We start from the raw sequence: 15,796 nt of genomic DNA, 5'->3' as shown, positions 1-15,796 counted from the left end.
GTGGCTCACGCCTGTAATCCCAGCACTTTGTGAGGCCAAGGCAGGTGAATCACCTGAGGTCAGGAGTTCGAGACTAGCCTGGCCAAGATGGTGAAACCCCGTCTCTACTAAAAATACAAAAATTAGCCGAGCATGCTGGCACACACCTGTAATCCCAGTTACTCGGGAAGCTGAGACAGGAGAATTGCTTGAACCCGGGAGGCGGAGGTTTCAGTGAGCTGAGATTATGCCACTGCATTCCAGCCTGGGCAACAGAGTGAGACTCCATCTCAAATAATAATAATAATTAAAAATAAACACTGAGGCATATTAGTAGTAGTAGTATTTACTGTAAATATTTTGGAAAGAAAGACTTGCAGAAAAATATAACACCGATACACATACTACCCAACTTAATAAATAAAAACTTTACAGATACTGTTGAAGTTCTTTTCTATTTTTCTTTTTTTCAATTTTTTATTTTTATTTTTTTTAGTGGAGATGAGGGCTCACTGTGTTGCCCAGGCTGGTTTTGAACTCCTGTCCTCAAGTGATCCTTCTGCCTCAGCCTCCTTCTTTTTTATTGAGCTATAACTTACTTCTTTATCTTAAGTGTAAGGCATTATAAATTGTTTTGTGTACACTCATGAAACCACTACTCATATTAGGATGTGGGCCTGTCCAAATCTTCAGGGAGTCCTCCCTCCCCAGGCCAGGCAATTTCTCCAGCACCAAGGTAACCACTGTTTTGTTCTCTATCACTATGGATTGGTTTTGCTTATTTGTAAATTTATTTGTAGACTTGGTCCCTATCACTATGAATTGGTTTTGCTTATTTGTAAACTTCATATAATTAGAAATCATGAGCCATTTTCATAAGAAGTGTGTTTTCAACTTCTATAAAGAGAAACACAATGTACCTACCTTCTTTTCTGTGTCCTAAGCCTTCTTTTTCTCAGTCCCCTTCCCTGTACATGCACTTTTGAAAGTGATTAGAGGTACAGAGAACTCTTCCTCTAATCTAATAAACAAAATGATACAAACTCAATAATAGGTGGAAATGCCCCTCAGGTTCAATGCTAGAGAGACTGCAGGGAATGGTGGGGACTATGGCAAACTATGGAAAACACAGTCGTTGTTTTTCTGCTTCCAAAGGGGGACAGCATTAGCCAAGTGCAGCAATGTGGAAATGTGGGCCTCCTGTGGCCACATTTTTCATTTTTTCTTGGGTACAAGAAATCTGGAGTTCTTAAAATGTGAAATATCTTTTTTTAAAATTTTGGCAACTAATTTTCAATTTTTTTAAACACTTGTATGCCAAACCAAACATTTCTGTGGTTTGTGTAGCCTGGAAGCTGTTGGCTTGCAACCTTTGGATGAGATAGACTATTCCAGTCTGGAGATCTAGAATTCTGGGGTGGCAGCCTGTCTCCCATCAGTTCCTAAGAAATAGATCCAATTTGCTTGCACGTCGTCCCTTGCCCAGGGATGCTGAGAGTGTTTCACAATAGAAAGTGCATCTCCCTATCCTCAGAACCTTATAATTCCTTTAGGTGCTGAGACCTTGGCTTTTATAATAGCTTCTGAAAAAAAAAATGGGAGGCAGAAAGAGAGGGAGGGAATGACTTAAGGAAAGGAGAGGTAAATTGCCATTTATTGACTATCTCTCATATGTAGACATGGTTTGCTAGGCAATTCTATATATTCCATTTCATTTTGTCTTCATCACTCCCCAGTGAGGTAAGGATTATCACGTTACAGATGAAGAAGCTGAGGTTCAAAGAGGCTGTCATTGCCCAATTCACATAACGACTGTGACAGAATTAGCTAGCTAATTGCACTGCATTCCATCCTGCAAGGGCAACCCTCATACATATCTTTTAAAAATATGCAACACATGCAGACAGAAAATGCAAAATCCATTTGTGAAAAGAAGGTAGCTTTGTGGAAAGCCCTGCCGAGTGTCTAAAGGTCAGAGGTCAAATGGTTCTGAGTGACTGTTAAGTCCAGTCTAACTGACCTAGAGATGGAGAACTAAGTGCACTGGAGGGGAAGCCCATAGACAAAGAGATGCAGCCAGAATCTACTGATTTTTTTTCATTCATTTATGGACATGCTTATACATTCCTTCATTTGATTGTCCATTTGTTCATTTACTTATTCAATAAACATCGAGTATGCACCTCCAAGCAGATACTCTTCAAACACTAGGAATATGAGTGGGAAATGCCTCGGCTTTTAAAAAGCTTACCCTGGAAAGAAGCCAGAAACTCAGTGGTTGATAACAGAAAGCAAATAATTAATAATAATAATAACTGATATGATTCACTCATAGCAGTTCCCAGAAATCAAGGAAAAAGCTAAGGGAAAAAGGGCTCATCTTAGAAGACATCCAGGAGGGGTGTCAGATCTGAGCCTCTGGATGAGGGGGCTCTCTTAGATGCCTTCTCACATGTCTTTGGCTCTGCTTGGGGCCTGTCTTCTTGGGCCTTCATCTTTTAGATGCTCTACCCACTCCAACATTTGTCTCAAAGGGCCTCTCCTCCTTTCTGAACTTTGGTCTTCCCATCGGTCAAAAAAGTAAGCTATTTTATACTTACAGCTTCAGGGGATGGTATACTTTGAAGGAGATTATGGTGTTCAAAGCCTAGACCTTAAAACCAGATAAATGTGGGTTTAATTGCTGACTGTCACTACCTATGTGTACGATTTGGGGCAGGTCATTTAACTTCTCTGTGCCCCAGTTTTCTCTTGTGTAAACCAGAGTCAAAAATAGTACCTATCTCATAGTTATGGTGAGAATTAAATGAGATGAAAGCTCTGAGCCCAGGGCTTAGAGCATAATATTCATTAAATAGAGAATTTTGTGCTGATGAGGATGAGGATACTGACGGTGATGATGGTATTGATGTTGGTGGAGGTGGTGATGTTAGTGATGGTGTTTTCATGCTGGTGATGATGTTGGTGGTAGTGGTGGTGCTATGATGATGATGATAAAGATAAGATGGTGCAGATGATGGTGGTAGTGTTGGTGGTGGTGTTGATGATGATGATGATGATGGTGGTGATGATGATGGTGGTGCCAATGGTGTTGATGATGATGACAATGATGATGATGGTAATTGCAACCAGGAAGAAAAGATAGTCTATTCTTCCTACCAACAAGGCAGGAAATGAAAGCCCTCTTACAAAACCTTATCTGAAAAAGCTCTGGCTGGGCTAGATGTCTCACTGGTATCAAGAGGAAAAAGGCTGACATTTGAGGGGCCCCATCTGAGATCTCCCAACTTCTCCTGTAAACATCCTAGCCAATCCTTCAGCTCCCACTGCCTGTCCCCTTTCTCAGTTCTAGCACACAGAGGGGCCCTGTAGTGAGACAGGTGGGGCGTGCAGCCCTGAGTAATAGTGGAAAATCCAAAAGCCTTGGAAAGATAAATAGGCTTATGCAGATAGTATAAAAGTCCTTTTTCCAAACTCACGTCAGGTAAACCTCAACTGACAGAAACTTGTACAACCACACCAAGACACTCCTACAGATGGATTAAATTAGCTCTCAAATAAACAGGGGAAGGCATGGGCATCAAATCCCTAGTGGATTCTAACTCTGCTGTTTTCCACTTCTTGAACCTTTACCAAATGCCCTCCAACATCTCTGAATTTTGACTGGGAACAGACTCTCATACTGAGACAGGAAAATCCGGTTAGGAATGAAAGCAGGTGCTCCTCTTCACCCAGCCCCATAGCTGGGAGGCAGAGGGGGAAGAACGTAGCTTAACTGGAAGAAAGGAATACTGAAACAACCCAAATTCCCTCATTTGTATTTGTATCACATTCCTTCATGTATTTCTTCACTGTGCTCCATGCTTCACCCTGGAAGGATGCAGAAGTGTCTATAACTCAGGACCTGCCCTCAAGAAACTTAATAAATTGGTACTAGGTTTACCATTTTCACATCATTTATATGAATGCACCATCTCAACAAGTCTATGATGTTTTCAGTACCCATCTTATGGATGAGAGAACCAAACCTCATAGTAGAAATATACAGAGCAATTCTAAATCAGAATTGCAACCACACCTGTCCTATATCATATCCCATGACTTTTCCCATATACCACTTTATGCGTGTATTGGGGACGGGTAGACAATTTCAATAGAAGCAGTAAGAGGCAAGATAGTAGATTTCACATTGCAAGACTGATTGGAAGATCATCAAGTTAAGCTCTTTCTCCAAGGTCTTTGATTTACTTGAAGGATGACAGTGGCTACATTCAGCCTATACTAAACTGATCCTCTAAACTAGACTTGTTTAGAGGACAAGTCTAGTGCTTGACCTTAGATGATCTTCTGATGCTCTAGAAGACAGGAAGACAAGTAAAGAAATTATTGTCCATTGGTAAAATCATCTCTATTTTGAGAAGAATCTGTTCCTTTATAAAATAAATATTTATTTAGCATCCCTTCTGTGTCAGGCATTGCTGAAGTCATGGCATATCTAATGTGAACCTGAGCTTCTATGGAGCAGAGAAGAAAGGCACCCAATCTAGTCTTGGGGTCACCTGATTCCCTTTGTCACAACCTCGCCAAGAAACCTAATTACAATTTGGCTACCACATAGGTCTGCCCTCAGGGAGAGAATAGGCTGTTTACATGGATTTTCCACATTTTAGCCCAGGTGACTTTTCATTTTTTAATTAAAATTAATCAATTGGCCTCTCAGTCAGTCGAACAACCTCTGATCATGTGGACTTCCACAGCTGGTTGTTCACAGTTACCTGTCACTACACATCTAAGCATGTACCATTTTATTTTATTTCATTTTATTCTTTATAGAAATAATTGTAATCTGGCATGAAAACTGGGGCATCTATAGAGAATAGAAAAGGGAGCTTCTAGGATTTTTCTTTTTTTTTTTTTTTGAGACAGAGTCTCGCCCTGTCGCCAGGCTGGAGCGCAGTGGTATGATCTCAGCTCACTGCAACCTCTGCCTCCCAGGTTCAAGCGATTCTCCTGCCTCAGCCTCCCAAGTAGCTGGGACTACAGGCATATGCCACCACACCCAGCTAATTTTTGTATTTTTAGTAGAGACGGGGTTTCTCCATGTTGGCCAGGATAGTCTTGATCTTTTGACCTCGTGATCTGCCCGCCTCAGCCTCCCAAAGTGCTGGGATTACAGGCGTGAGCCACCACGCCTGGCCAAGCTTCTAGAATTTTTATGGTAACTGTATTCCTGATACTATGTTATCTTTCTAGTCTTATTTAGCTTTCTTCTTTCACCCACTTTTAAAAATATCATCATGTTGGATTTTATGTTATGAGCTTTATTAAATCATTTCTGAAACAACTGGTTATTTTCAAATCCTGGTTTCTCTACCTAACAGCTATGGAGCATGGGGAATTTACTCTCTTATGACACATGATTAATGCCCACCTCACAGCATCATAGCAAGAAATAATAAGATAATGCATACAGTAATTAGCACAACAAATATACTCAATATATTTTAGTTGTCATTATTATCATCATAATTATTATTTTTAAAGAGGAAGCTATAAATAAGTGCCTATAAGCTCTGCCTGATGGGGCTAGGAAAAGTGCCAAAGAAGAAATAAGTTTTGAGCAGACATTTCAAAGATTCTCAAAGTGACAAAATGGGGAAGGGCATTCAGGGAAGGTGAAGAGCAAGAACAAATTCACTGTGGGCAACCTGAGGGAACTGTGGGCAGACCTGTATGACATGGCAGCAGGTGACAGCAGGAGGGGTTCTCTGCCTTTCCAGGGATTTGAACCATAGGTTGGTTCATAATAGCCCATTTGCTCTCAGACTATAGTGTGCATTGGAATCATCTGCAAGGCTTGCTAAAATGCAGAGTCTCAGGGCCTGGTCTGAGAGAGTCCAATTCATTATATCCAAAGCAGGTCTGAGGAATCTGCCATTAATTTAACACACTCCCACGGCAATGCTGATGAAAGTGGTCTTCAGCTCATGCTTTGAGAAATGCTGCTCCACAGTTTTCTCCCATCCTCCTGCTGCAGCCACACACATGTATGCACACATACACACACACACACATGCATGCGCACACACACACACACACACCCCTCCTCCCCCCACGTTAGCCCAACTCCATGAATGGGTCGAATATTAGTCGATAATTTTCTGAAGGGCTTTTCTGATCGTGTCTTCACCCCCCCAGTTCTGCTTCTCCTCAACCCTTGTTCCTGCCAGGGAAATACAGAACCATGACACATATGGTGAACACAAATATTATTTTAATCTTATGGCTCTTGTTATTGCAAGTACCCGGGCAAGTTCTCCATGTAAAAGCCAGGGTGAGGTCAGGAATTGGAAGGTCCCAGAAGAGGTGGGGTGTTTAAATGTGATGCCAAGACGGAGGTGGGTCCCTCCCAGTCCCAAGCCCATCTGACCTCTCTCTCCCTCTTCCCACAGAGAGTTGTCTGCACTGCTGGTCTCAAGTGGTATCCTCACCCTGCTCTGATTCACTGTGTCAAAGGCTGTGAGGTGAGTCACAGGGAAGGCACTCTTCAGTTCCCTGGAAATAATCCTGCTGTTGTTATTATTATTGTTATGTTAATGTTGGCTATCCTTTGCCATACCTACTGAGTGTTGAAAATATCCATTTAGCAGACTTCTTGGATGGGGATTAGCAGGCTCATTTTACAGATGATGGAATTGAGGCACAGAGATATAAGGAAACATACTAAAAAGCATAGGGAATGGGTAACAGAGCTGGGTTCCAAGCCAGGCTTTTGTGGCTCCAGAGCCTGTGGTCTACAAAATATGGGATGTGTAAGAAAGGAAGGGCAGGAGGCTATAATGATTTACCGTCTAGAATATGCTAACGTTGGAAATTTACCAACATTGTTACATTTAACCTTTACAGAGTAATGTGAGGTGGTTTTATTTTTAATTTCCATTTTACTGATGACCTTTACTTGCAGACCTATTCCTTCTGCCCCACATCTTAGTCATTTACTCATGCCTCAACCCCAGAAGGAATATGAATGCCTTAGACCTAACCATTGAGCTGAAGTGAAAGAGCCTTTATAACCCTTAAATTCTATGACTTCACAGTTGAGCCATTCCTTATAGCTTGGAATTATAGAGATCTGGCTCTGTGGGTCAGTGACAAGCTTGGGAGGACTCAAGGAGCATGGTTCTTGGAACATCAGCTGTGTCCTGAAGGGAGGGCTGTCCACGGAACTCAAAGACATTTCTGCACATCACTCTGCCCCTTGTGGCTCTTCCCAGCTGACAGTGAAAAAGCGGCCCCAAATCCCTTCCAGATGGATGGCCAAATCTCTGTGGTTCATCCAGAGCCCACTGAGGAAAACGCAGGTGAAAAGGATCAGACCATGCCCTAGAAAAAGTTGTATTTGATGAAACTCTTAGAATGCCAGAACCAGAAAGACTCTTTTACCTAATCTCAACTAACCTTTTATTTTTAAAATGGGTAAACAGAGACCCAGGCAGTGGCTGGATCTAAAATTTGATGGAATGCCAAAACTGAGAAGGCTCTTAATTTGATCTAGCTCTATTTTCTTGGTGTATAGAGTAGAAAATGAGGGCCAGAGAGGGGATGGAATGTCCAAGTTTGCACAGCATGATAACCACAAAGACAAAACATGAGCCCAGCTCTTCTAACGTCCAGGCTGGTGCTTTTCTCCTACTGCCTGCCTGTGATCCATTCCCTGATCTGTGTCACAAGACAATCCCTAGGTTACACCTTTTTTTCTCTGCATTGTTGAGGGATTTCCTGAGGGCACTTGACTTTAAGAACCCCATTCTCCCAGGCTTCAATTAGGAATGCCAAAATCAAAGCCAAGGCCCTGTGGCTGTTGCTTACTTCTATCTCTTTGGATCAATCCAGCATTTTGGGAAAAGAAAGCTTGAGTTACCTGGGCACTCATTCTGCTGAGTCGGCGGTCTGGGCAACCAGTGTGACAGCAGAATTCAATCCCTCCTTGGACTCAGCAGTGAGACCCAAGAGACCCTCACCTGTCAGACTCTGAGCCCTGCCAGTGATGTTTATCGCCTTTGCCCTTGCAGGTGCCCCTCATCTCCTGTCCTCTTTAGCTTTGTTCTAATAGTGCCTTGTCTGGAGCTGAAAATTATGCTTAGAAGACATACAAACTCTGGGACTATCAACCTTGAGTATCCAGAGGTATCCAATATAAAGAAAGGGTTTGGGGACCCCTGAGCCCCTGTTTTCTGCACCATGCTGGGTCCAAAGTGATCATTCACTCAATTGTTCACCAAGGCTTCATTGAGAACCTCTTATATGCCAGATACTGTTCCAGTTCTGGGAATACATTGGTGTGAGTCCAGTGAAAATAGTAACTATGCTCTCCTTGAGTCATCTGTGATATCTTCTTGCCTGTCATCCATCCATCCATCCATCCATCCATCCATCCATCCATCCACTAAATAAACATTTATGGAATCTATATTAGACAAAGTTTTGCACAAATACCAGACATTTTGTTAGCAATCTAGGATACAGAAATGGATGATGCTTACAGTATAGTGAAGGAGATAGACAATTAAAGAGAGAATTTTAAAATCCTGAAGAGCTATCACAAAATCAAATACAAGAGGCTATGGCAGCACAGAGCATCCTGAGGCTATTAGGGGGTGGCATTTTGGAGAGGTAACATTTGAGCTAGATCTTGAAGGATGGTTTGTTTGTCTGAATGCGTTACTAGTAGAAGTAGCAACATGAGATACAATAGAGACAGGGGAAATCTCTAAGTACGAGAGCTTTTTTCATATTGTTCCTTGTCTCTAGAAATTCTCTCTTCTCCACCCCCACCTAATTAACTCCTACTCATCTTTATGATCTCAGCTGAAGCGTCATTTCTTCAGGGACACCTTCACTGAGCTCCCTGTCTAGATCAAATCTTTCTACTCTTTAATAGCATCACATCCCTCTTCTCCATAGCTCTTATCAGAGTTGAAATTGGTTAATTAGATGTGTGATTATGTGATTAAAGTCTGTCTCTTCACCAGAGTATAAGGTCTGGAGGGGTAGGAACTATATCTACATTGATTCACTATTGCATCCTTTTCCTTAGCATAATGTGTAACACATTGTAGGAATTAAATACATAGGAGGGAATAAAGATAAATGGATGGATGGATGGATGGATGGATGGATGGATGGATGGATGGATGGATGGGTGGATGAAAGGATATGGTTGCAGGAAAGAACATATAGGGTAGAGTAACCAGTGATGGGACTGGAGAATTATTTCAGGGCCCAAATAAAAAAGTATCACCTTCATTTAATTTTTCTCTTTTTCCCTAGCTACTTCTTTACCAAGCCAGTTCCTTTTATTCTAAGGAAGGGACAGTTAGTCTCCATCATTATTCTGTTCATTTATTACATAAAAAAGAACATAGCCCACAGGCAGATATCCTGAGGCAGGAAGGAAAAGAAAGGGTTTATCGTTTGTTTATACCCTGCTGCTCTAATGTGGATGTGATGTGTTCATTCTGGTGGTCACACAGCAGAGTCACACCTGAACCCACAGCCATATGCATGCACACCCACACAACTGAGCTCAGGTCTTCCTTGCTCTCAGAGCTCTGTCTAGCTCTGATCTTTTAGACTCTAATAGTGGAGTGATGAAATGAAATCTGGCATCATGAGTTCAGGGTGAAAAGTTTCTATGAGTGAGAATTTGGAACAGAGAGGCAAAAGCCAGGAATGCCACAAGGGATGGAGCTTGGTTCTTTCTGGAGCAGTGAGGATGGGAAGGGGAGACCACTGGATCACAGATGGCATGCTTAGATGCAAAGGTCTTAAACAAATGATGTCTCTTTCCCATGAATGAGTCACTGAGCTTTTAGAGACCCCAACCAGCACTTTAATCGGAGTGGTTTCACTTTCATCTGCTTTCTATATTGAAGTGTCATACAATATTGCATTTGATGGTGAGGAGAGGGGTAGGTTCACTGTTTTGAGAAATCAATGGACTAATCTGGCCTCTTTATTTCATTAGTGGGAGTCCTGAGGCCTAGAGGAGATAAGGTCACTTAACCAAAACCATGAAGTAACCACCCCATTGGCTGAGGTTGGGAGGACTAGAACCCAGGTTTTCTCAATCCCTGCCAACTGCCCTTGCCACTATGCCAGTACAATTACATTCCACTTCAGAAACATTACTAAGAGCCAAAGTTGTGTGCAGCCTTAAATGAGGTGATTGGGAGGCAAAGACAAACTAGACATTGCCCACGTCCATGAAGAGCTCACAGTCTTGCACGAGCTACAGAAACATAAACAGACCACAGAATACAATGTGCTAGTGGTTGGGATGAGGAAATACAAGTGACTGGGGAATCCAAGAGACTCCTGGACTTTCCCCTAAAAAGGCTCTGGGTTCAGATAAATAATGGCTTGACTCTATTATCTTTTCTTCATCTTGGGAGTGTCCTGGGGTGGAGAAACACATAGAATAAAAGAAACAAATCAGTATATGCCAGAACAGCCGAGAGTGATGAAGTAAAAAACCATAGAGCCAACTTAGATTTAAATCACTTACTCTGACTGTGCCAGTGTGATTTTGGGCAAGTCCCTGTCTTTGAGTTTCCGCATCTTCATCTGTAGAGTGAGAAAACCAATACCTACCTCACTTATTGTTTGGAGAGCAAAAGAAGAAAACAAACATGTAAAATGTGTGACATTCAAGTACATCTGCCCTCCTTGTGAGAGGGAGCCCACCATCACACACAGACCATGGTGCCAAATTCCTATGAGTTCTTATATTTTATCTTAATACTTCTTGGGCAGTTTACATTCAGCTTCCTAACATATTTGCATGTATTTTATTATAAATTACGTTTTTAATTACATACTGCTGAAAAAAGTGGGAGAAGGAGGCTCACATTTCCTGGTCATTTCTTTGAGTAAAATGAGTCCTCTTTCAGGAAGATGTAAGCCATCTATTTTGTGGTTTTGCACACCCAAGCACACAAGAGTATGTCTCATCAGCATAACCATACTCTAGTTGGAAAAAAACTGGGTAAGAGTCTTTATGAATGGTAGAAAGAAAGATAAGAGTCTTTATGAATGGTAGAGGTGATAACTTATCCAAGGGGGTGTTGGGGATGTGAAGCCTGGCCAGCTAATCGTGGAGGGCTGTGAAAAGATGACAGACACCCGAAGGACTGCAGACGTCAGCTCCCACTCACTCCAGGATGCTAACAAGGCCTCATTTCCTGCTTCTCTCTCCCTTTCCAGCCCTTCATGGGAGACAATTATTGTGATGCCATCAACAACCGAGCCTTTTGCAACTATGACGGCGGGGATTGCTGCACCTCCACAGTGAAGACCAAAAAGGTAGGCCAGTGTGCACTCCTTGGCAGCTGCCTCCTGCCCGCTTCTCCAGCTTGTGGGGCCAGGATCACTCCTACATGGCTGGACAACCCTTGTCCTAACTGTGCCAACACTGTCCACACACTTTATTTCATTTTATTTTTTTATTCTTTTGGTCAGTAGTTGAACTAATATCATGGGCTGGGCCCTGGTTGATTTTTGCAGATGTGGTTCTCAAAGCTTAGAATCGGGTACGGAAGCAGATAATAAAACTGCAATATGTACTTTCGGACAGGAAGGACGAAGTGTTTGGGGGAATAGGCAAGGGGTCAGAGAAGGCACTGCAGAGCAAGAGGCATCTGTGCTGAAACTTGAGGGATAAGAGGAAGGGGTGAGGAGGTGGTCAAAAGAACGGTGTCTGGAGCAGGAGACTGGCATGTAAAATCCCCACAAGAACACACATTTTTAGGGGGGTGGGCTGAAGTCTAGGAAAGAGAAAATAGTACATCCCTGATGAGGTCATTTACAGTCTTTGAGCATTTTATTATCTATCTTATTATTTGTCATACCTGTAGAATTAGAGAAAGATGGTCATGGTTTTTTTTCTTTGTATCAGGACACACCCAGGAGTGATTCAAGTGTTTATAGTAAACCAAAGAAAAACATTCGATAGATGCACATTAACCCCTTACAGAAAAGTGGCCACCTCCATTTTTCTCTGACTGCCGCTTAGACCAGAGAGAGGATCCCCAGCCAAGGGTTGGGAGGGAGGTGGTAACCCAGACAGCCTGGGCTGAGAAGCGTTCTTGTGATGAATGAGTTAATGGAAAACTATTTCTATTTTTATATTCATCTGCAATCTGAGCTGAAAGATCATTTCATCTGTGTCATTTTAAAGAAGGGGGAACTGAGTTTCTGAGATAGGAAAAGCAAAGAATCATAGTCAGTCATGCCTAAAGAGCCCTGTATGACTATCTTGGCCCAAATGTTTCATTTTATTAATAGGGGCACTGAGGCCCATAAAAGAGGAATGATTTGTCCCAGGTGACAAAGTGAGTGATAGAAAGAGCAAGGTTCCTGGATTCCAGTCCCAGTCCCTTTATTTTGCAACATCCTTAGGAGAGTTGGTTTCTTCAAGAAAGAATCTCTGACCCAAAATACAGGAATAAATGGGACAAGACCCAAGGAACACATTCTAATCGGATGGCTGTTACTGAATCTTTTGGTTGAGGAATAAAAATTCTGGGATCGTCCAGGATCAGTCAGTCCCATGTGGGCAACAGTTTTCAGCATGCCTACCCTTCTTTGGTTTCGGTTTGGTTTTGATTTTTGATAGGACACTGAAGGCGTACAATTTTTGCTTAAGTAGAGGAAAATAAAATTCATTTTCTGTTAAGCAATTTTATCATTTTTTTCTAATTATGAAATAATGCATATTGGAATATTCAGAAAGAAGAAAACAAAATAATTCACTTATTATCTTAAAACCCAAAGAAAACCACTGCTTTTTATTTTAGTGTATTTTATTCTGTGTATTTTGTTAAGTAAGTGTGAGGGTATTTTTGTCTGTGTATATATCACTGCCTTTCTAGCTTGCAATCTTGTTTTGCTTAGTTTTGTTTACTTAGCACAGGAAATCTTAGACACAAGAATTATTTGCACTGAGCACAGTGGCTCACGCTTGTAATTCCAGCACTTTGGGAGGCCAAGATGGGTGAATCACTTGGGACCAGGAGTTGGAGACCAGCCAGAGCAACACAGACAGACCCTTGTCTCTACACATAATAAAATAATAATAATAATAATAAAAATAATAATGTAGCCAGGTATGGAGGCACAGGTCTGTAGTCCTAGCTACTTGGGAAGCTGAAGCAGAAGGACCACTTGAGCTCAGAGAGGTAGAGGCTGCAGTGAGCCATGATCATACCACTGCACTCCAGCCTAGGCAATAGGGTGAGACCCTGTCTCAAAATTAAAAAAAAATCTGATAGTAGTATAAATTTCTCAGCTGTATTTTTTGCTGCATTGTTGTTTATTATATGGTTGTGATGTATGATAATTTACATAACCATTTACTTCAATTTTTATTGTTAACTTTTGGATTATTTTTTTCTTGTAATTTTAACTAAAATGATGCTCATGAGCATCTTTGCACATAAAATACTTTTATAGCTCTAATTATTCCTTTATAGTTGATTCTTACAATTGGAATGCCAAGGGAGGGATATAAGCATATTTAAGGCTCTTGATACCTGTTTCCACATGAATACAGTGAACAATATTATCTATTTTCTTTCATTGGAGTCAGCCACCTTTGAACGTGAATGGACGATGAAGTTTGTATTTGAAATAGAAGTTTGTACAGAATTATGGCTCCATCTGACACCAACGGTTGGAGGAGGAGCAGCTCTGTTTAAAATAACGTTCCTATCTATTGTAATTTAGGTACTAAAATATAAAATATGAAGCTGATTTTTTGACAGAGAACTTTCCAAAATGGATTCCTCTCTCTACAGAGTGCATTGTGGGAATATGAAGTCATGAGATCAGCCTGGCCAAGATGGTGAAACCCCGTCTCTACTAAAAATACAAAAATTAGCCGGGTGTGGTGGTGGGCACCTGTAATCCCAGCTACTTGGGAGGCTGAGGCAGGAGAATCACATGAACCTGGGAGGCAGAGGTTGCGGTGAGCTGATATCGTGCCACTGTACTCCAGCCTGGGTGACAAAACGAGACTCCATCTCAAAATAAATAAATAAATAAATACATACATACATACATACATACATACATACATACATACATAATAATTTGGAATCTGCACCTGAACCTCAATCTCATGACTTCATATTCCCACAATGCACTCTGTAGAGAGAGGAATCCATTTTGGAAAGTTCTCTGACCTCATGATCCACCCACCTCGGCCTCCCAAAGTGCTGAGATTACAGGCATGAGCCACCGCACCTGACCAGATTCCAAATTATTATAGTAACTTTACCATATACATATATTTGAACACCAAGCCACCATTTTGGCTCTCTGTTCCCATACTCAGTTCCAGTGCAGCAATTTCAGACTCCCAGGCCCCAAGATAAGCACAGACTCTTCACTAAGGAACCTCAGAACCAGTTCTTTGCTAGCTCTGAATGCATTTCATACTCTTTTTTCCTCCTTGTCTACCCACATTATAAATGTAGTTGGGCTTTTTGTGTTAAGAAATCCTCTTCTTCCACTTTAAATTCTTGTTTCTTCTTGTTGGCTGAGGGTGCAGAATGCAGATGGCCAAGCTGCCTTCATCCAGTGAGGTGAATCTCCATTGAGGATCTCTGTGTGCTCAGCACCAGACCAGGTTGTGGACAGACAGTATTTCTGCCCTTGTGAAACTTGTAGTCTATTAGAGGAGCCTGTTAAGCATGGAGCCACACAACTATTGCATTTAATTACTTTTGTGGAAGAGGCAATGATGAGAAAGTGTGAGATTTTATGGAGAACAGCATGAAGGTCCGAGAAAGCTTCTCTGAGGAAGGGACATTTACATGGAGATCTGAAGAGGGAACAGGAGTCTTCCTGGTGGAGGTGAATAATGGTTGGGGGTAGAAGGGGAAAGGTCTCTTAAAAGTGTACATGAAGTATGGATTAGAGAGACTAAGGGCCTTCTTTATGGCAGATAGGACTTCACCATCATTATTTCAGTTGTGGACAGGTGTTTGGGGCTTTTCTGATGCAAGATTCCTAGAAGTCTGACTTCTGGAAAAGAAAAGTGTCTCAAATTATAGTCACACTTCCTACAATTTAGATTTCCTAGTTTGACTTTTAAGGGAACTCCAACTTCTTGAAACTTTTCTCCTCTTTCTTGAACACCCCTAACTATTCCCTGCAGTAGACTGGCTTAAAGGTGGTGATAGATGGAGAAAATAAGAACACAAGACTTCCCTAAGTGAACTACTGCATATTTCAGACACTCTGCCAGACACTTGGCCTCTGTTATCCTCTTTAATCCTCTTGTCAACACAGAGAGGTCACTATTCTTATTCCCGTCACACAGATGAACCAGTCTGGGCTTAGAGTACATATGGGACTTGCCCAAGTTCACTTGGCAAATGAGTGGGGAAGCCCAAGTTTGAACCCAGTTCTGTCTGACTCACAAGTTCTGCTTTTTCTCCTGCATGGTGCTGAGTTTCAGAAGAAGAAAGCATGCAGGGTGCCTGTGTCCTTGGCACACTTTGGCATGACCCTCCCCATTCTGGTTGGAGACATTTCACCATGAGCCCAGACTGCCAGAGAACCTTGGCAAAGAGGAGAGCAGCTTTTCCCAGTAGCAGCAGAGATGCGGTCCGGGGAAGATAAGTCTCCCAGCGTTCCCATCACCCCTGACATCCCCGGCAGCCCAGACAGGAGTTTCCCCTGGGCATCTACGGGACAGAAGAAAGTTCTGGTTTTTGTTTCCATCTTCCACTGTAGGAAGCCTCTCGGGGAA

At 42.0% G+C, this 15,796-nt stretch overlaps 2 protein-coding genes across 2 annotated transcripts in view; one reads left to right on the top strand and one right to left on the bottom strand.

Annotated features, from left to right (window-relative positions):
* PAPPA (pappalysin 1) overlaps positions 1-15,796 on the top strand; it is a 249,129-nt gene that overhangs the window by 217,572 nt on the left and 15,761 nt on the right. The window contains exons 20-21 of the mRNA XM_055271320.2: positions 6,432-6,503; positions 11,245-11,343. Of these exons, the coding sequence (XP_055127295.1) occupies positions 6,432-6,503; positions 11,245-11,343 (171 nt within the window). The remainder of the gene's footprint in view (positions 1-6,431; positions 6,504-11,244; positions 11,344-15,796) is intronic.
* ASTN2 (astrotactin 2) overlaps positions 14,411-15,796 on the bottom strand; it is a 1,055,774-nt gene continuing 1,054,388 nt past the window's right edge. The window contains exon 24 of the mRNA XM_063636815.1: positions 14,411-15,066. Within this exon, the coding sequence (XP_063492885.1) occupies positions 15,009-15,066 (58 nt within the window). The 3' untranslated portion in view covers positions 14,411-15,008. The remainder of the gene's footprint in view (positions 15,067-15,796) is intronic.

Source organism: Symphalangus syndactylus, chromosome 3 (genome assembly GCF_028878055.3).
Source record: "Symphalangus syndactylus isolate Jambi chromosome 3, NHGRI_mSymSyn1-v2.1_pri, whole genome shotgun sequence".
Taxonomy (NCBI): domain Eukaryota; kingdom Metazoa; phylum Chordata; class Mammalia; order Primates; family Hylobatidae; genus Symphalangus; species Symphalangus syndactylus.
This window is presented reverse-complemented; position numbering and strand designations above follow the sequence as displayed.